General features: G+C 37.9%; 1 protein-coding gene across 1 annotated transcript in view; it reads left to right on the top strand.

The window, feature by feature from the left end:
- Nucleotides 1–21,925, top strand: part of LOC107847788 (probable AMP deaminase) — a gene marked incomplete in the record, with an annotated part of 32,979 nt that overhangs the window by 5,094 nt on the left and 5,960 nt on the right. The window contains 9 exon segments of the mRNA XM_047398710.1: nt 727–905; nt 1,039–1,090; nt 1,211–1,338; nt 1,461–1,640; nt 1,748–1,815; nt 1,934–2,076; nt 3,051–3,112; nt 4,674–4,787; nt 17,529–17,669. Of these exon segments, the coding sequence (XP_047254666.1) occupies nt 727–905; nt 1,039–1,090; nt 1,211–1,338; nt 1,461–1,640; nt 1,748–1,815; nt 1,934–2,076; nt 3,051–3,112; nt 4,674–4,787; nt 17,529–17,669 (1,067 nt within the window).

The following is a 21,925-nucleotide window of genomic DNA, read 5'->3' as shown; positions in this document are numbered from 1 at the left end:
CCAGAATTCCCACCCATTAATCCTCTTTATTTGGATGTAAAATCCACACACAATCACGTACTGAGCTCTAAAAATGGATTGGAACTGTTACCTTTGTCCAATTAGTGATTCCCTCTCTTAGATTAACTCAAACTCGTAGCTTAGGACTCCGATTTGTGAAGAAAAGTGGTCTGTCCTATTACTCTTAATATACATCCCAGGGTTTCTGTGATCACGTAACCCCTGAACCTCTGTTGCTATTGCGGAGGAAGCTGAGCCGGGCTCTTGTCGTCATCACAGTCCCTGCTTTGCCATTGCGGATGAGGCTCTCTAGGACAAGGTTTTACTTCGCTATCGCGAAGTTGTCAGTCAATCCTACATCCACAATTCCCCAGACTTCTCTTTTCCTTGTTTTGTTGCCTTGCTCTCTGTGATCGTGATCGCACCAGGTCCAATCCTAAACTGATCTGAATAAGCCAGAACCCCCTCTGGATTCATACGAACAAGTCATAAACAATTTAGGCAACATATAAACTCATCTGTTACATGGTTTGGAGCACGAAAACATAAACAGGGAAGGGTGGTCGGGTTATTTCGATGTATTCTCATGCAATATTGTGTGGTAAATTAATGAGGGATGTGTCGGCTACTATTTGTGAGATCTCTCAAATTTAAGAAAGTCTTTGTGTTATTGTGATCTTATTCATACTTAATATTATTCTTTCAATTGCTATCATTTTCCTGCAGAGTCTGTGAGTGTTGAAGAGGAAGAAGTACTGAAGATGATCCGTGAATGTTTATATTTGAGAGAAAAGTATGTTTACAGGGAAGAAATTGCTCCATGGATGAAAGAGATTATGAGTGAACCAAAAGCATCTGATGGGAAACTTGATCCATTTAGCTTTGGCCAATTTGAAGCAACTTCTGTGAGTTGTGATCCTCAACTCATTTATGACCGTAAAGGGTTTGATTCTTAGGCTGCTGTATTCTCTGTATCTCAAAGTATGGATGTTGTCTCAAGAACAATTCTAATAATAATACTTCTTTCTCTGCTTGCAGCACCATTTTAAAATGGAGGATGGAGTTGTACATGTTTATGCCAGTGAAAGCGGTAAGTTTGGTTTAGAAAGTGGAACACAATTGATTGGATATAGTAGCATGACATTGTTTCATCATTAACTTTCGTGGGCCTTCCTCATGGGATCTTCACGTCCTACCTTGCATGTTGTAGATACGGAAGAGCTGTTCCCTGTTGCTAGCGCAACAACATTTTTCACTGATATGCACCATGTCCTCAAAGTAATGGCTGTAGGAAATGTTCGTTCTTACTGTCATCATCGTTTGCGATTTCTTGAGGAGGTGACGGGTTTTGGCAATCTCTTTAATTCCTTCCCCCCTCCCTCTCCCCGTCCAATTTTCTTGATAATGTAGCATTTGTTAATTATCTTGTTTTTTCATAGCATTTACTTGATATTGTATAGAAATTTCGCCTCCATTTGCTAGTAAACGCCGACCGGGAATTTCTGGCTCAAAAAAGTGCACCTCATCGTGATTTCTACAATATCAGAAAGGTTGATACCCATGTGCATCATTCTGCTTGCATGAATCAGAAGCATCTTCTGCGGTTCATCAAGTCGAAACTGAGAAAAGAACCTGACGAGGTAGGAAATTTATTACTTCAAGGGTATATACTTTCACTTGCAGATTTCTGTGGGAATATGGCATGCCTATTCTTTTGGTCTTAATCACAGGAGTCTTCGCAAAACAGGTAGTCATATTTCGAGATGGACAGTACCTTACGCTGAAGGAAGTCTTTGAGAGTTTGGACTTGACAGGGTTTGCATCAACCTTTGCTCTCTTTTGTTGTTCTGTATAAGCTCTAATAATCTGCTATCTGTGCCCAGGGTGGGAAGTGTGCTATTTATTCTTTCTCTTCTAAGCACTTTATTTGCAGGCATGATCTGAATGTTGATCTATTGGACGTACATGCTGATAAGAGTACATTTCACCGGTTTGACAAATTCAATCTCAAATATAATCCTTGCGGACAAAGCAGACTCAGAGAAATCTTTCTAAAGCAAGACAACCTTATCCAAGGTGTGTTCCTTGAAGATGCAACTTTTAATCGTGAATTTTACTACAGGATTGTCATTTGACATTACAGAAAAATTTCTAATTTCTTTTCTTAAATTTTTATCTTCCCATAACACAACTGTCATTAAAGGGTACTTTTGAATTTTCTTTGGTTTCCAACACATTCTTGAGTGGTTAACTTTAGAATTGTTCAATTAAAAATCTCTTTGGCGAGTAATTTTATTTGGAACCGTCACGAAGACAACTTTTACACTACTGTTAAAACTGTACTTTCTTTTTTGTTGACTGTTGCTTGATCACACCTTCTAATAATTGTTCGGATAGTCACCAGAAAGGAAAAAGCAGAAAACAGAAGTAGCTATATGAAAATATACTTTAATTGCACGAAAGCATGCATATGCTGTATCTGCTTCCTTCTGTATGGAAACATATTTTGTACTCTCAATGTCACGTTCACACATGATACATAAAATTGATGTGTAGTGTGTAAGGACCAACGTAAAGGTACAGAACAATTGGGATAATAGACTGACTAGGAGAACCAATTCATTTCTTGCTAGCTTTGTTTGAAGTGTGGGGGTACTTGGATTGAGTGGATACAAGTACAAACAACAACATACCCAGTAAAATCCCACAAGTGAGGTCTGGGGAGGGTAAAGTGTATGCAGACCTTACCACTACTTCAGGGAGGTAGAGAGGCTGTTTTTGGAAGACCCTCGGCTCAAGTGTAGTAGGTTGAGTGGATAGTGATGTATATGGCACCTTGTCAAGCTCTACGTCCTTCCGGAGTATACCTTCTTAAATATCTGTGGGGATATCCTGACCAATGTCAATTATACTCGTTCCATGTTAAGGCTTGTATACCCTTGCTGACAGTTTGTCACATTTAGATCTGTTGCCGTTACATATGCTTCTTTGATATCGTTTTGGTAACGATAAAATATATCTCTTCGTTTTCAAAATATTGTCTTATTCAGGGCGCTTCTTGGCTGAAGTCACTAAGGAAGTCCTGCAAGATCTTGAAGCAAGCAAATACCAGGTACAGCAACATGCCTTAATATGTTTGAGATAGTTTCTTCCACTTATCTTTTTCCTTCTTTTTAGAATTATTTTGATGCAGTTGTTTTGCTCTTATACTAATTTGTTGATTATTCACAATATTTAGAAAAATTGATATATTCAGAAAGGATTAGAGTGATGGTAACAAACTGACTGTGGCTGTTATACAATCCCAAAAAATTTTAAACATAAGATATTCTTTTCCTAGAAGCTCCGTAAACTCTTAAGCATGTGCAACTCATTTTTCCTAACATGAAATTTGTATATTTTCTTATATAAAAGAACATGTATATTATCTTAAAAGCAATTTTTGACTTTACACTCAGTCAGTTCTGTATATATTTTGCCAAATAGGAGCTGAAACAAATAGCCAAAACCTTTAGTTCAAGACCAAACTGAACATATACCATTTTACTTATTCAGTTGTTGCCCCAGTTTTCCAGAAATTACTGAACAATGATCAACTCTACTTCATGATGAATAGAAGAATATTACATTAAATGCTATGAGACTACTAAAAGACTTTACTTCGCTTGACCTGATTTCGAAAGGATACTGCCAATTTTCAATATCATGTATGCTCTGATTATGTTGGTTTGAACTTGACTTAATAAGAGCATACAATTTGCAAGAGCCCAAACTACTGCAATTATGCCTCAGTGAAGTGTGATCCTCATATCTAACAACAAATTGTTGAACGGATTGGATGACCAAACTTGAAAACAAGTTGGCTTTCAAAGTTAAATTAGGATAATTAACTAGGGAGAGGGAGAATTTGACACAAAAATGGCTTCTTTTTCTGGAATGGCCTATGATACAACTGTTGTTTGGAAATATATGTTTTCTTCTGACTGAATATTTGCCATGATAAGCCGTTCATGAGAAAATGGTTCTGTTATCAAAGTCTGTAACTTTCTTGCTGCACTCAGAAGCACCAGATTCATAGTTGTCAATCTGTTGATGTGCAAGTTCTTGTTTTTCCCGAATTTTACTGGAGTTTCTTGCTGATTGGAATTTGTTGTTTATTTTTTGGAATTAAAAAAATCTGTAGGTTTTGTTTTTGATAACTGAGTGTTCAGGGTACCGTCTACCTCCACAAGTATCAGAGAACTCTATCCACCAAGGATTAGAAAAATGAGTAGAAACCATGTAACTACTACTTTTTTCTCCTATTTTCCCCATCTGCTGGGGTCTGAATCCCGGTCTCTCATGGTCCATTGCATTTTCATTGACCAGTAAGAACATGCTTGGCTGCTTGTTTATACCTTAAAATTGTTTGCTGCATGTGACTGTAGTTCTTGCGACTTGTGAGTGCCGCTTGATTGGCTTAGGCAGTTCATAGCCCTCAAGAGTGAAAACTGCTTCCAATAGGATCTGCGGGTACTTAATAACACGTTAAGATATAACATGTAGCTATCAAATTAGCATTTGTCTCTCTGATTGTTAATATACACCTCATTTGCGAAGTACTACTTTCATAGTTTAGTATGGTGATAATTTGCTGTAATAATATATGACGTAATCCTTTTCTTCTTTTTCAGTTGGCTGAATACAGAATCTCCATCTATGGAAGGAAACAAAGTGAATGGGATACACTGGCTAGCTGGTTTGTGAACAATGAACTTTATAGCCAAAATGCAGTATGGTTGATTCAGGTGGGTATTATGCTGGTCATGTAATATTTGTGTAAATTAAGCCCTTCTTTTCATTATATTATAGTATTTGACTGGAGGCGGACCTTAAGATGTTAATTTGACTTTTTTATTCTTCAAGCAGTAGTGAAAGAAAATAGTGAAGTAATGGGTGAATATTGACTAGTGACTACTTATTTTTTAGTGAAAATATTAGTTCAAAATTTAAAATTTGAATAGTTAGAATTTCTGGATGTGGTATAGAACAATATTATTCACCACTGTTAAAATCACTCAATAACAACTGATGAGAACAGAGGCAATATTGAGAAACTAGCTACATTGAAGAGAAGGGAAACTGTATTGAACTGTTGTGTTGAGAAGAACAGAATCAGTTACAATGAGTCCCAGCTGCACATTTACTATCACAGCTTATTCTAGAATCATCTAGAAGCTTCTAACTATCGTAACAAACTAACCCACTCGGCTCTTATACAGCTCACTCTCATTGTAATTAACTTCAATGGAACAGTAAAAAATAACTAACTCCTAACTGTGTTATTTCAACATCCCCTTGAAGGGTGCAAAATGTTAAAGCACACCAAGCTTGCCTAGCAAATGATGATGTTGATCTTGACTTAGTCCCTTGGTGAGTATGCCAGCCACCTGGTGTTGAGTAGGAACATACACAGTCTTCACAAGTATGTTTTGTCCTTTCTTGAAAGATAGGGTTAGTTGCTAATTGAATAGCAGGCTTGCTGTCACTTAGAATGGTAATAGGTTTGATGACAGGAACATTTAACTCAGCAAATAAACCTTCTAACCAGGTAATCTCTGCCAAGAAGCCATACTCCTATACTTTGCCTCAGCTGAACTCCTAGATACTGTATGCTGCTTCTTGGACTTCTAAGATACTAAGGATCCTCTAAAATGTATCACATACCCTGTGACCGATCTCCTTGTGTTAGGGCATGCAGCCCAATTTGAATCACACCAACAAGTTAACTCTGCAGTAGTCTGAGTCTTTAGCCAAATGCCTTGACCTATAGTGCCTTTTAAGTACCTGATTACTCTGTTAGCAGCTTCCAAATGAGACTTCTTTAGTTGCTGCATAAACTGACTTAAGGTCTGCAGAACATAGCTGATATTTGGCCTAGTAATAGTAGCATACATAAGCTTCCCAACAAGCCTTTGATAAGATGTAGCATCTTTAAGAATAATATCTCCTGTTGCACCAGTAGCTTTATCAAATTACTGAAGTTACCTTAGCATTTAACTTTAGTGGTGTAAAACTTGGCTTTGCACCTGTAAGTCCGATCTCAGATATAAGTTCTAGGATGTACTTTCTTTGATTCAATATAACTCCCCTGTCTGATCTTAGTACTTCAATATCTAGAAAACATTTAAGCTCCCCTAAATCCTTGAGCTTAAACTGTTGATGTGATACTTCTTTGACTTCACATATATGACTGCATTATCTCCAGTAATAAGCAAATCATCCACATATACCAACACTCCAACCATTCCCGCCTTCCTTCTCAAAGTGAAAAAAGAGTAATCATACGTGCTTTGACTAAATCCTGCATTGATTAGTGCTAAGTAGGCTTGATATTCCACTGCGTTGAAGCTTGTTTAAGTCCATATAATGACTTAATCAGTTTACATACATTGTGTGGTCCTTCCATCTTGAAACCATCTAGCGTCTCCTGTTGGTTCGGGTACACAAAATCTGTATGTTAGTTCAGTAAACTTCAACACAAGTTCAAGACGTTTCAAGGACACTTTTGAAGTTTTCCAACACCTTTAACACAAGTTTACTATGAACTATCAAAGAAGTGTGTTATATTATTAAGAAATAAGATGAAACAGAATAAGCCAAGTCCTTTGAATTCACGAAGTGTCCTTAAGGAAATAATTCCCCTCAAGTATCCGAGGTTGCAGAATTTTCCTCCCAGGATAAAATGGCTTCACAACCAGAAAGTAGTGGTACCTCAAACATTCTGCTTTTCTTCGAACTTCACTCAACGGAAGATGATCACACGGAGTTTTTTAAGAAGACAAGAAGTGTTTTATTGCAGAAAATTTTCGTGCCAAACCTGTGGAAAAAATGCAGGTTTATATAGCCATGAAGTGCCTCTTCGGAAAGGAGACAATGGTTCATCGGAAAGGTGTATCTTTTCAGAATAGTCATGTCTGTCTATTCGAAACAGTGTGTCTTTTTCGAATAACCACAACCATCTAAATAGTCATACCTTTTCACAAAACAGTGTCTTTTACTCGAAAAGTTGTTGTCTCTTCCGAGCAGCTTCCAGCATCGTTTCTGCATGGAAAAGCATGCACGTTAATGGAGGAGAAAAACTGTTGCATTTTTCCTTTGGATTTTCGGATTGGATTTCTTCCCAAGTTTCAAATAAATTTTGTCCAAAAAGATTAATCTCATCGATCCAAATCCAAATCCAAATCCGAAGCTGAGCGAGCGACAACGACGACGGTGCGATGCACCTCTTAGTTCTTGCCTCACTTACCAAGTGGAGATGTGTTTCTCAATATAAACAAATGAAAGTTTCTTTCTCCCCATCAATGTGGGAGAATTTAGCAAACTTTCCTCATTTTGAGCACACTTTCCTTTTAAGTGTTATCTCAATTTTTTCTCCAGTTAATTCCCTCCATTTTCCATTCACACTTTTAATCTTGAACCCAACAATCCCCAACCTGTATGGGGAATGACTATTTGTAAAACTTTATGGACAAGTATGTGATCATCAAGCAAAGACTGACTGCATCTAAATAAGTGGGTTTCCCTTTGAACTTTTCATAGTGAACATGCATCGGATGGACTCATCAATCAGTAGATTTGATATCTTTGAACCGTCGAGCTTTAATGTACACCTAAACAACACATGTCACACAATCAGCCTTTTACCGTATATGGTTCTCACGATTTTGTTCGTTTTAGCCACGAACACGTCCCGGTTTCATGAGAGCTTAGAGATAGGCCTTTACTAACATTCTCCTTGAAGCGACTTCCACTTCGCCCTCACATAGGTGATTTCTAAGCGTTTCAATCTTATAGATTAAACTATTTGGTCAAATCTGTCAAATTTAGATAATCATTACAAGACTTCACACCATAATTCTTATCCTTGTTTACTAAACATTGTCTTCATCATGAGAATGAGTTGTGTTTATTGACAATGTTGAACCTATCAGACACATCTTTGTTTAATCTCCTTGAACCTAGCTCTTGGGATCTCAAGTTTGCTAGGTAGAGTTATCGCTATGCTGACTTGTCCTAGGCCTTAAACCCATTCCCTTGGATGTTCTCTCAACTCTCTCTCTAGATAAGCCTTTTGTAAGTGGATCCGACACATTATCCTTTGACTTCACATAGTCAACAATGATAATTCCACTAGAGAGTTCTCTAATGGTATTATGTCTCCATTTTATGTGACGAGATTTACCGTTGTACATGCTTCCTACCCTACCTATTGCCGTTTGGCTATCACAATGTATACATACTGGTGCCATTGGTTTGGGCCAATAAGGAATATCTTCCAAGATTCCGGAGCCATTCTACTTCTTTACCGGCTTTATCCAATGCGATAAACTCAGATTCCATTTTGGATCGAGCAATACATGTCTGTTTGGACAATTTCCAAGAGACTGCTCCTCCTCCTATAGTAAATACATATCCACTCGTGGATTTTACTTCATTTGATTCGGTGATCCAATTTGCATCACTATATCCATCAATTACCGCAGGATATTTATTATAATGCAAAGCATAGTCTTGAGTGTATTTAAGATACCCTAAAACTCTTTTCATTGCCATCCAATGAGTTACTCGTGTACCAACTTAACTTACTAATAGCACATGCTATGTCTGGCCGTGTACAATTCATGATATACATCAAACATTCCAACACTCTTGCGTAGTGCAACTGTGAGTCACTTTCACTTTCATTCTTTTGAAGTGCAAAGCTCACGTCCAATGGAGTCTTGGCAATACCAAATTCCAAATACTTGAACTTTTCAAGCACTTTTTCGATGTAATGAGACTATGACAATGTCAACCCTTGTGGAGTTCTATGGATTCTTATTCCTAAGATCACATCCGCAACTCCAAGGTCTTTCATATCAAACTTGCTCTCAAGCATTCGTTTCGTAGCATTTATGTCAGAAATGTCTCTACTGATGATCAACATATCATCCATATACAAACAAACAATGACCTTGTGATTTAGAGTGTCTTTAATATAAACACATTTATCACATTCGTTTATCTTAAACTCGTTTGCCAACATGATTTGGTCAAACTTCTCATGCCACTGTTTAGGTGCTTGCTTTAGTCCATAAAGTGACTTAACAAGTTTACACACCTTATTTTCTTTTCCTGGAACCACAAAACCCTCAGGCTGTTTCATGTAAATTTCTTCCTCCAATTCTCTATTTAGGAATGTTGTTTTCACATCCATTTGATGGATTTCAAGACCATATACCGCCGCCAAGGCAATTAACATCCGAATTGACGATATCCTCATTACAAGCGAATATATATCAAAGTAATCAAGGCCTGCCTCCTGTTTAAAGCCTTTTACTACATGTCTTGCCTTGTATTTGTCAATAGTACTATCCGTTTTCATTTTCTTTTTGAAGATCCATTTAGAACCTAAAGGTTTATTTTCTGGAGGAAGATCAACCAACTCCCACGTTGGTTGCTTAAGATTGAATCAATCTCACTATTGACTGCCTCTTTCCAAAAGGATGAGTCTGAAGACGACATCGCTTCTTTAAATGTTTGAGGCTCATTTTCTAAGAGAAATGTTACAAAATCTTATCCAAACGAAGTTGACATTTTTTGACGCGTACTATGTCTTGGATTCTCATTATTATATACATCCAACGACCCTCCACTAGACTGTTCATGTCTAGTTTTATACGGATAAATGTGTTCAAAGAACTTAGCATTATCTGATTCAATTACCGTATTTTTAGTGATATCCGGATGTTCGGATTTATGAACCAAAAACCGACATGCTTTACTACTTTTAGCATATTCTATGAACACGCAGTCTACTATCTTAAGTCCTATTTTCATCCTTTTAGGCATAGGAATTTGGACTTTTGCTAAACACCCCACACTTTGAAATATTTCAAGTTGGGTTTCCTTCCTTTCCATTTTTCATATGGATTTGATAGTGTCTTACAGTGAGGCACTCTATTGAGTATTCGGTTAGCTGTAAGGACAGCTTCCTCCCCACAAGTTTTGCGGTAAACTTGAACTTATTAGTAAGACATTCATCATTTCCTTTAAGGTTCGGTTTTTTCTTTCCGCAATTCCATTAGATTGAGGTGAATACGGGGTCGTAGTTTGATGGACAATTCCATTCTCTACACATTTCCGCAAAGGGAGATTCATATTCTCCGCCCCTATCACTTCTTATCGTTTTGATCTTTTTCTCTAACTGGTTTTCAACTTCTGGTTTATATTGCCTAAACGCATCTATTGCTTCATCCTTACTGTTTAGCATCTATTGCCTAAACACATCTAGTGCAATTGTTAATAAAAGTTATAAAATACTTTTTCTCACCATGAGATGGTGTCAATTTCATATCACAAATGTCAGTGTGGATTAAGTTTAAGAGATTGGAATTCCTTTCAACGGACTTATACGGATGCTTAGCATACTTTGATTCCACACACGTTTGACATTTTGATTTATTGCACTCAAAGTTTGGCAAACCTTCTAAGTTAATCAGTTTTCGCAATGTTTTGTAATTGACATGTCCTAATAGTTCATGCCACAAATCATTAGACTCAAGCAAGTAAGAAAAAACTGAACTTTTATTGATTTCAACATTCATTACATTCATTTTGAATAGACCCTCAGTGAGGTAGCGTTTTCCTACGTACACTTCTCCTTTACTAAGTACAATTTTTTCGGAAACATATTTGAATTCATTTTTATTAAGAAGTGATACAGAAATCAAGTTCTTTCGTAACTCCGGTACATACAGGACATTGTTCAAAGTCAACACTTTGCATGATGTCATTTTAAGGCAAACCTTTTCTGTTCCTTCAACTTTTGCAGTTGCGAAGTTTGCCATATAGATATTCTCTTTGCCTTGAACCGGAGCAAATGCAACAAACAACTCCTTATTTGCACAAACATGGCGGGTGGCACCGGAATCCATCCATCATTCTCGAGGATTTTCCACCAAGTTGTATTCAGACAGCATGACACACAGATCGCCCATTTCTTTCTTGGATTCTGCCATATTTGCTTGGTCCTTCTTTTTACTTTTCTTTGGGGCATGACAATCCGTTGACTTGTGGCAAATCTTGCCACAATTGAAGCATTTTTTCTTGAATTTCTTCTTAGCTTAATTGCTTTCCTGTCCAACTTTCTTTCGCTTTTTCGAGTTGTGGTCGTTTTCTACCATGTTTGCTCCGCTCATTGCAGAATTTCCTTTCAACTTTTTTTCCGCGGCTTTGTTGTCTTCTTCGATGTGCAGTCTCACTATGAGATCTTCGACTGTCATCTCCTTTCGTTTATTTTTCAAGTAGTTCTTGAAGTCCTTCCACATAGGTGACAACTTCTATATTATTGCCGCGACTTGAAATGCCTCGTTCACAACCAAACCTACAATAAAGTTCATGTGAACATTAAGAACATTTTTAACATGTTCAACTAAGGTATTTACTAAATTCATACCTTCCGCAAGGACATCGTGGATGATAACTTGCAGTTCCTGTACTTAGATACAACAGTCTTGCTGTCAATCATTTTAAACTCAAGGAATCTTTCAACAAAAAACTTCTTGATTCCAGTATCCTCATCTTGTATTTTCTTTCCAGCACACTCCACAACTCTTTTGACGTTTTCATTCCACACTATACACGTTGTATAGGTCATCTTGGAGGTCACTTAGAAGGTAATTCTTGCATAGGAAATCAGAGGGTTTCCACGCCTCCATAACGACAAATTTCTCCTGGTCCGAAGTTCCTTCGGGTATCTCTGGAGCTTCTTTAGATGTAAATCGTTGAAGACACAACGTTGTAAGGTAGAAGAACATCTTTTGTTGCTACCTTTTAAAATCAACCCCTGTGAATTTTTTGGGTTTCTCCGCTGGTGCAATTGCCTGCGGAGCACTCGTACGACTCGTGGCAACATTAGTTGCTACCACACTCGTCCTAGCATTATTCACATGACTGTCAGTAGTCATTTTCCTGTCACAAAAAGACAATCAACTTTAATATATCGAAATACTACTTATAAAGTTGTCGCAACTTTAAACACCCTTTGTTTCTAGTTTAACGGTGAAGTTTTTATGACTTCCAATCGTTAACCGAATGGCCTTTAACTTGTGATGAAGTTTTTATGATTTCAAATCACTTGTTAAGTTCAAACGGAGTAGAAAGCGTAAAGCTTTAATCTCCAGAAACCAAACAATACAGATTCTAGTTTATTTTCTTAAGATTGTTGGTTCGGGTACACAAAATCTGTATGTTAGTTCAGTAAACTTCAACACAAGTTCAAGACGTTTCAAGAACACTTATGAAGTTTTTCAACACCTTCAACACAAGTTCACTATGAACTATCAAAGAAGTGTGTTATATTATTAAGAAATAAGATGAAACAGAATAAGCCAAGTTTTTTGAATTCACAAAGTGTCCTTAAGGAAATAATTCCCCTCAAGTACTTGATGTTGCAGAATTTTCCTCCCAGGATAAAATGACTTCACAACCAGAAAGTAGCGGTACCTCAAACTTTCTGTTTTTCTTCGAACTCACTCGACAGGAGATGATCACATAGAGTTTTTTAAGAAGACAAGAAGTGTTTTAATGCGGAAAATGTTTGTGCCAAACCTGTGGGAAAAATGCAGGTTTATATAGCCATGATGTGCCTCTTCTGAAATGAGGCAACAGTCATACCTTTTCACGAAATAGTGTCTTTTACTCGAAAAGTTGTGTCTCTTCCGAGTAGCTTTCAACATCGTTTCTACATGCAAAAGCATGCACGTTAATGGAGGAGCAAAATTGTTGCGTTTTTCCTTTGGATTTCTTCCTAAGTTTCAAATAAATTTTGTCCAAAAAGATTAATCTCATCGATCGATCATTTTCCAAATTCGAGCGAGCGACGACGACAACGGCACGAGGCACCTCTTAGTTCTTGCCTCACTTACCAAGTGGAGATGTGTTTCTCAATATAAACACATGAAAGTTTCTTTCTCCCACCAATCTGGGAGAATTTAGTAGACTTTCCTCATTTTGAGCACACTTTCCTTTTTAAGTGTTATCTTAATCTCATTGATCGATCATTTGATGAAGCCGAAGCCGAGCCGAGCGACGACGACGACGGCGCAAGGCACCTATTAGTTCTTGCCTCACTTACCAAATAGAGTGTAAGTGGAGATGTGTTTCTCAATATAAACACATGAAAGTTTCTTTCTCCCACCAATGTGGGAAAATTTAGCAGGCTTTCCTCATTTTGAGCACACTTTCCTTTTTAAGTGTTAGATCTTTTTTCCTCCACTTAATTCCCTCCATTTCCAGTCACACTTTTAATCTTGAACCCAACATCTCCGTATATACTTCTTCATCCAAGTCTCCTTGTAAGAATGCATTATATACATCCATTTGATACACACACCATTGTAACCATCTTTGCAACATGAGAAAAAGTGTCACGGTAGTCTAAGCCTTCTTGTTGACTATATCCCTTGGCTACCAACCTTGCCTTAACCTCTCAATATCTCCATTAGCCTTATACTTAATCTTGTACACCCATTTTGATCCAATGATAATTTTTTCCTTGAGGCAGATCAACAACTTTCCAAGTATTATTGTCTTCAAGTGTTTTGATCTCCAACTTCATAGCCTCAATCCACCTCTCATCTTTAGCAGCTTGGCTAAAACACCGAGGTTCCACCAATGTAGAGAAGTTGGATAAGTAGCATTGATAGCTGATAGGATAAGTAGTTGGTTAGAGGTTTTTTTTTTTTTCTCCTTTCCTGGTGTTGCATGATCTTTCATCCAAACAGGTTGTTTGGACAATCTAGGTGTTCTTCTTGGGAGATCACATAGAGACAGGATAGTGTCATCAGGTGGATTAGGAACTATCTCGGTTGATAATCAACTGAGGTGTCTGAGTGCAACATGTCTGCGTTTGGTATTTCAGGACCTGGTATATCAGAAACTACTGAGGGAGCAACATCTGTATAAGAATCTGCATCTATATGATCAACAACATCTGGTTGTTGAAGAAAATCTGCAATAGACTCATCAGTGGTTTTATCTGCAAAAGGAAACACATGTTCCTGGAACACACTGATCACAAACAGCTTGTTAGTTGTTAGGTCCATCAACAAATATCCCTTTTGAGTAGTGGAATAACCCATCAGGAGTGTAGGATTAGCCCTTTCTGAAAACTTGTCACCCCTTGGTAACACTGATGCAAAACACAGGCAACCAACAACTCTTAAATGTGATAAAGATGGAGGCTTGGAGAACAGTACCTCATAAGGACTTTTACTCTCAATAGCTGAAGAAGGCAATCTATTCATCAGATAAACTGCAGTTTTAACATTCAAACCCCAAAACCTGATGGGCATCTGTGATTGAAACTGATAGCTGTAGCTATATTCAGGATTTGTCGGTGTTTCCTCTCAACCACTCCATGTTGTTGAGGTGTATGTGCCATGAGGATAACTACTCTGATGTATAATTCCTAAAGATCTGAATAAGTCGCTACATTGAGAGTTAAAAGAATTTTGTGCCATTATCAGATCTTATAGCTTTAATATGAGCACCAAATTGTGTCTGAATCATGCACACGAAAGTTTTGAGAGCCACAATAGTTTCAGATTTTAATTGCAACAAATGAAGCCAAGTGTATCAACTATGATCATCAACAATTGTTAAGAAGTAGTATTTCTTGTCATAGGTTGGTGTTTTATAGGGTCCCCAAAGATCCATACGTACAACATCAAAACATTTAGCATCTCTAGTATTACTTATTGGAAAAGTTGGTCTAGTCTGCTTAGCTAAGGGACAAACATGACAATTGTTCAGACCTTCTACATCCTTATTATGCTTCAAGATGTTCAACAACTTTAAGGTTTGAGATGAGGGATGACCAAGCCTTCTATGCCAGAGCCTGCAGTCCTACACAGCTACTTCTGCCACAAGTTTGTGAGACGGAATTGTTTGTGCCTTATGCACTTCATACTTCCCTTTGAAAATGCACCTATCACCTTTTTCTTTACCAATCCCCTTCACCCTACCACTGTGAAGGTCCTGAAAGACACAGAAGTCAGAAGTCAGGGTAGAAGGAACAAAACATGAAAGCTGCCTAGTCATCTTAGACACTGATAACAGGTTAAGCTTAAAATCAGGTACAAACAGTACATCCTTCACAATTCCATCTTTAAAAATATGTGCTTCTCCAATATGTGAATATCAACCTTAGCACCGGTGGGAAGATTCACCTTATCTTTTACTGAGTTACCTACTTTACAGCATTTTAATAAGACATCTTTATTTGCTCAGGTTAAGAGTTCGCGATCTTTGAAGTTGGGTCACAACCTACTTGATTCAATATGATGTTTTTAACCCTAAATTCAAACTTTTCTTGACTTGCTCCTCATTACTTCTTGTTCGGAACTGCTTTGGAGTTTTTTTTCTGAGCCCAGGGTCTACCAGGAACAACCTCTCTACTTCTAAGGTAGGGTAAGGTTTGTATACACTCTACCCTACCCAGACCCTACTTAGTGGGACTACAACTAGGTACATTGTTGTTGCTCCTCATTACCATGGCAATTTTACTTCAGAAGCTGCTTCTTTTATGATCCATCACTCTCCACTATTAGCCATTCTTATCCACTTCTATTACCAAATATAGCTGGCAGAATTGTGGTCTCAGTAGGCTTGCTGTTACTGTGGTGCATGCTTATCGTGATCATGGTATTATATTGGTGATTCTCGTCCGTTTCTGTCTCATTTCACGGCTTTTTAATGCCTACGCTGTTACTCATTGAAGATATTGGTGGCTGGTGAATATTTCGCAAGCATGATAGACCCTATTGCTTCTATGTTAACTTGGTTTGCTTTTCTTTTGGGCTATTGTCCTTACCACCTTCATCGCCTATAAAAATATGATAAATTACATGAGTTTTCCACATTGCTAAAAAATTGCAGAACCCATAGCTAGGAATACCTGCATAAATATGTTTATAACCCCCCCATCACGTTTTGTTTCCTTTTGTTTTTGCCTTGCGAACATATTGCTTTCCATATCAGTGCCAGACCCATCCCTTTCTTTGAAGACTCTCCTATTTGCTACACATTTTTGTTCTCTGGTTTCAATATCGAAATGTGTTTTTGGGGGTGGGGGTGGGTGGGCATGTTCTAGAAGTTTTTCCAGAGGGAATTGATATTGTTTTGGAGTATAAGCTATTTTGGAAGTGGTTACGTGAAGGACCCAATGGTTGATGCTGGTAGAATTGTAACGGTGACGGATTTATTGAGAGCATGGTTTGCTTAGTATTTGGTGTCGGTTGGTTGGTTCTGATATGAAATTGGAATATTTAGGAATTTGCTTGATAAAGTGAGCATTAAAATAGACTTGAAATGCTGAATGAGACAAACTTTCCCATCCCCACATGGAAATGTGGGTGAGGAAAGAGGAAGGCGCAAGGAGGAAACTAAGCAGATGTTTGGAGGACAAATGATGGATCTGGTGCTCTGTTATCTTTCCTTGGGTCTTTGGATTGCTACAGGCAGAGTCGCATCTGATAAACAAGCTACGGGTTCAGATGAACCCATATGTTTTGGCGTAGGCTATGTATGTGTCAAATTTTTCTCTAAATATGTACAAATAATAGATTCTGAACCCAGTAAATATGATGAAGGTGGTAAAATTACAAATTGGAACCCATAAAGTTTAAATCCTAGATCCACCTTTGGCTACAAGGTTTTATATGGTCTTTAAATTTATTTGCAGTTGTGACTGAGAATAAATGGCCTTATAAGCTAAATGATCATGCTGATGCCATCTGGTCTGTTATCTATGGAGAAGTGACATGTAGAAGTTTTGATCCTCTCCGAGTATCATGTTGCACGTGAAACTATTCCCTAATCAAAGAAGGTGGTATTGGTAGAATATTTTGGGACTGTTCCCTCGCGGTTATTTCAATTCCTTTTGGAACTCTTTTATATTTGGAGACTGCGCTGGTGAAGAGTAATTTCTTATATATTGATTCCACACATTTGTCTGGCTTCCTTCAATGTACTTGTCAACTACTATTTTCGAACCTAATCCTTGAAATTAAAGGTTCAAGAGATGAAGGAGGAGTAGTGTATTAGACTTGTATATCATCCAAAAGTTACAGCAATATAAATACAAGTAAAGGAAAGGGTAACTAAGTAACTAGATATCTAAATCCCTAGAAATCAGCTAGAGTATTTTATACATTTAATAGAGCACAATTAAGGGAGAGAAATCTGCACAATATTTACACAATCAATCATGTCCCAATAGAAATAACCTGTCCAGTAAACTCCACTCTGTGATTTAAGGCACCAGACATGGTCTCTCTGCTTCAAGTTTACGTCTTTGTGCAGTAATTTCTAAGTTCTACATAATGGGAATATTTAAACACAAAATGAATTCTCCTAGGCATTTTAAATCCTTTCAATAGTTATGTCAGTATATTTGCTTGTGGATGGATATATGATGCATTTCTCACTTTTACACTTTGCAGCTCCCACGGTTATACAATGTGTACAGGAGTATGGGAACTGTCACGTCCTTCCAGAATATTCTGGATAATGTATTCATTCCTCTATTTGAAGTCACAATTGATCCAAAGTCTCATCCTCATTTGCATCTGTTCTTAATGCAGGTTAAGTTCCCTTTTTGATCTTTTATAGTTATGTTGCTCACCTTAAACACGAAAGCTGTATTTTGAGATTTTCTGATTTCTCTTTTATAATCTTTCAATTACAATTTTGTGCTGCCCAAAAAAAGAATAAGAATTTCCTTTGCCCCTCATTTCTTACTTTTTTCTTTATTTTCTTGTTCTTATCTGCTACAGATTGTTTTCCATAGAGTGTGACGAAGATATCATCTGATATGGACCTGCAAGATATCCATAAACACTTAATGCAACACGATCTGGCCTTACAATATGAATCTTGGCAACAAGAATTTTTAACGTCTTTGTTGTTTTCTAGGACCTCCACCCTTAAATAAATTAAAATAAGCTTGCAATTGCTGTCTAGAGTCTGTGTGACATGCACTGTAAGATCAATCTGGTGTTAAGCAGACCAATATGATGTTCCACTCTTTAGCAATTTATTTCAATTTTTCACAGGCTTTTCTGCAATGCTAAAAATACATTGCAACCTCATCAAATTTCTCAGTCATGCTGAGCCCACGAATCATGGCTGGTAGAATATGAATAGGAATAGCATATTGAATTCTACTTAGAAAGGGATTGTAATGCAGTCCTATTAAGAATAGGATTGGAATGTAGTGTCTATAAATAGGGTCTCAATATAATAATTTAGATACAACAATTCAATAATATTTTCTCTCATATTTTTCACATGGTATCAGAGTAGGTTTTGTGAGAAAATTTCTGGGAAGAAAACTCAATAAGACAGCCCGGTACTTCAATTTCCGGCGACTGTCAAGTCCAATTTGAGCCCTCATCTATTTTTTAAGTGTTGTGTGCGAAAACCAACACTACCACGAGGTTAGAAACACCCAGGCGAGCAAACCCCAGTGCTCGAATCTCATCTCCGGTGATCCACGCGCCGCCGGAACTTTCAGATTTGCGCCTCATTCGCCGACGTGTGCGGTTTATTCCGGCCAGTTTCCGGCCAAGTTTTTTTTTCAGCTAGGTCGCCACTTCATTACAAGGTTGTACCAATAGTTTTTTCTTGATTCCGACAAGTCTTTCAAGATTTCGATCACCAGAACCTACATTCCAGCGACTTTTACGGCAGTTTCTTTTTTTTTTAGTAGCCTCGCTTATTCATTCCAAGGCTGTTCATATGATTATTTTCTGATTCCGAGCAACTTTCGAACATCAGATCTTATATCCGGGGACTTTCCTTTTTTCAGGGCCAAATTCCAATAGTATTTCTTTTTCATGATTAAATCTAAATCTTAATGAGGAGATCAGAAACTCAAATGTCAGAGTTTATGAAGAATCAACGAAGGGAAGGTCGATTTGGAAGATCTCGGCCTAGGTGTAGTTATTGTAAAAGGTTTGGACATACTCGTGGCATATGCTATTCTCGACCTAACTGTAGTTATTGTAAAAGGCTTGGACATACTCATGGAATATGCTATTCTTTGCATGATCGACCATCTAAAAATGCTCATATTGCTCAGTCTAACACCACAGGTGATCAACGTATATATTTATCTGACAAGAAATATAATGAGTATCTTCAATATCAAGCAAGTAAGCATATATTTCTACCAATAGCTTCAACTGCAAAATCTCCTACCTTTGGATCATGGGTTGTAGACTCAGGTGCTTCTGACCATATTTCTGGTGACAAATCACTTCTGTCTGCTATTGTTTATTCACAATCTCTTCTTGCTATTACTTTAGCTAATGGAATTCGAACAGAGCCAAAAGGAGTTGGACAAGCCAAACCCTTATCTTCTGTCACTCTAGACTTTGTTCTTTATGTCCCTGGTTGTCCTTTTAATCTTGTATCTGTTAGTTGTTTGACACGTGCCCTTAATTGTAGTATAACTTTTTTTTATGATTCTTTTCTAATGCAGGACCGCAAAACGGGACAGACAATTGGCATAGGACATGAATCATAGCGCCTTTACCATCTTACCTCTTCAAATTCCTTAACAGCATGCTCCGGTACAGATCCTCCCGACCTTATTCACAAACGTTTGGGACATCCTAGTCTATCCAAGCTACGGAAGATGGTGCCTAGTTTGTCTAGTTTATCCACATTAGATTGTGAGTCGTGTCAACTTGGGAAATACACCCGTGCTACTTTTTCACGTAGTATTAAGAGTCGCTCAGAGTCTATTTTCGCATTAGTTCATTCCAATATTTGGGGTCCTAGTAGAGTCAGTTCACCCTTAGGATTTTGTTACTTTATTACTTTCATCGATGATTTTTTAAGATGTACTTGGGTTTACTTAATAAAAGATCGTTCCGAGTTATTTCTATATTCAAAAGTTTTTTTGCTGAAATACAAATCAATTTGGTGTTTCTATTCGTGTTTTTCGTAGTGATAATGCCTTAGAATACTTATCCTCCCAGTTTTAGGAGTTCATGACTCATCAAGGAATCATTCACCAAACATCATGTCCATACACCCCTCAACAAAACGGTATTGCAAAAAGAAAAAATAGGCATCTCATTATGACTGCTCGCACTCTTCTCATTGAATCCCATGTTCCACTGCGTTTTTAGGGCGATGCGATCCTCGCATCTTGCTATCTCATTAACAGAATGCCATCATCTTGGATCCAGAATAAGGTTCCCCATTCCATACTATTTCCTCAGTCACATCTCTACTCTATCCCCCCTCGTGTTTTCGGGAGCACATGTTTTGTTCATAACCTAGCCCCTGGAAAAGATAAATTAGCCCTTCGTGCTCTCAAATGTGTCTTCCTTGGTTACTCTCAAGTTCAAAAAAGGTATGATGCTATTCACCTGATCTGGGTCGCTACCCTATGTCAGTGGATGTCACATTCTTTGAATCTCAACCTTTCTATACATCTTCTGATCATCTTAATATCTCTGAGGTTTTACCCATACCTCCAGTCTTACCCATACCTCCAGTCTTACCCACACCAATCTTTAAGGAATCTACGGTTACTTCTCCATCTCTAGCTACAGTGCCACTACTTTTGACTTATCATCGCCGCCCACGTCCAGTATCAGTCCCAGATAATTCATGTCCTGCGCCTGACGCTTCCCCTACTGCGGACCTACCTCTTCCTAATCAATCAGTTGCACTTCAAAAAGGTATAAGATCCACTCGTAATGCTAACCCACATTATACTTTCTTGAGTTATCATCGTTTGTCATCACCCCTTTATGCTTTTGTATCATCTTTGTTGTCTATTTCCATTCCTAAGACTACAGGTGAAGCACTTTCCCATTCAGGATGGAAACAGGCTATGATTGATGAGATGTCTGTTTTACATACGAGTGGTACTTGGGAGCTTGTTTCCCTTCCTGCAGGTAAATCTACTGTTGGTTGTCGTTGGGTTTATACAGTCAAAGTTGGTCCAGATGGTCAGGTTGATCGGCTGAAGGCTCGCCTTGTTGCCAAAGGATATACACAAATATTTGATCTTGATTATAGTGACACTCTCTCTCCCGTGGCTAAAATAGCATCTGTCCGTCTTTTTCTCTCTATGGCTGTCGTTCGTCATTGGCCTCTTTATCAGTTGGATATTAAGAATGCTTTTCTAGCATGGTGATCTTGAGGAAGAAGTTTATACGGAGCAACCACCTAGTTTTGTTGCTCAGGGGGAGTCTAGTAGCCTTGTATGTCGATTCCGCAAGTCACTCTATGGTTAGAAACAATCTCCTCGAGCCTGGTTCGGAAAGTTTAGCATAGTTATTCAAGAGTTTGGCATGATTCATAGTGGAGCTGATTATTCAGTGTTTTATCGCCATTCTGAATCAAATTTGTGTATTTATTTGGTGGTTTATGTTGATGATATTGTTATCACCGGCAATGATCAAGATGGTATCACTAACTTGAAGCAACATCTCTTTTAGCATTTCCAGACTAAAGACCGTGGTAGATTGAAATACTTTCTAGGTATTGAGGTTGCTCAGTCCAGCTCAGGTATTGTTATTTCTCAGCGCAAGTATGCTTTAGACATTTTTGAGGAAACAGGAATGATGAGATGTCGACCCATTTACACTCCTATGGATCCAAATGCTAAACTTCTGTCAGGACAGGGGGAGCCACTCAGTGATCCTGAAAGGTTGGTTGGAAAGTTGAATTATCTCACAATGACTAGACCTGACATCTCTTTTCCTATGAGTGTTGTAAGTCAGTTTATGACTTCCCCCTGTAATAGTCATTGGGATGCAGTTTGGATTTTGCGATATATAAAGTCATCTTCAGGTAAAGGACTACTCTTCCAGGA

Source organism: Capsicum annuum, chromosome 11 (assembly GCF_002878395.1).
Source record: "Capsicum annuum cultivar UCD-10X-F1 chromosome 11, UCD10Xv1.1, whole genome shotgun sequence".
NCBI classification, from domain to species: domain Eukaryota; kingdom Viridiplantae; phylum Streptophyta; class Magnoliopsida; order Solanales; family Solanaceae; genus Capsicum; species Capsicum annuum.
Note: the sequence above shows the minus strand (reverse complement) of the source record. Positions and strands in the feature narration are given on the sequence as shown.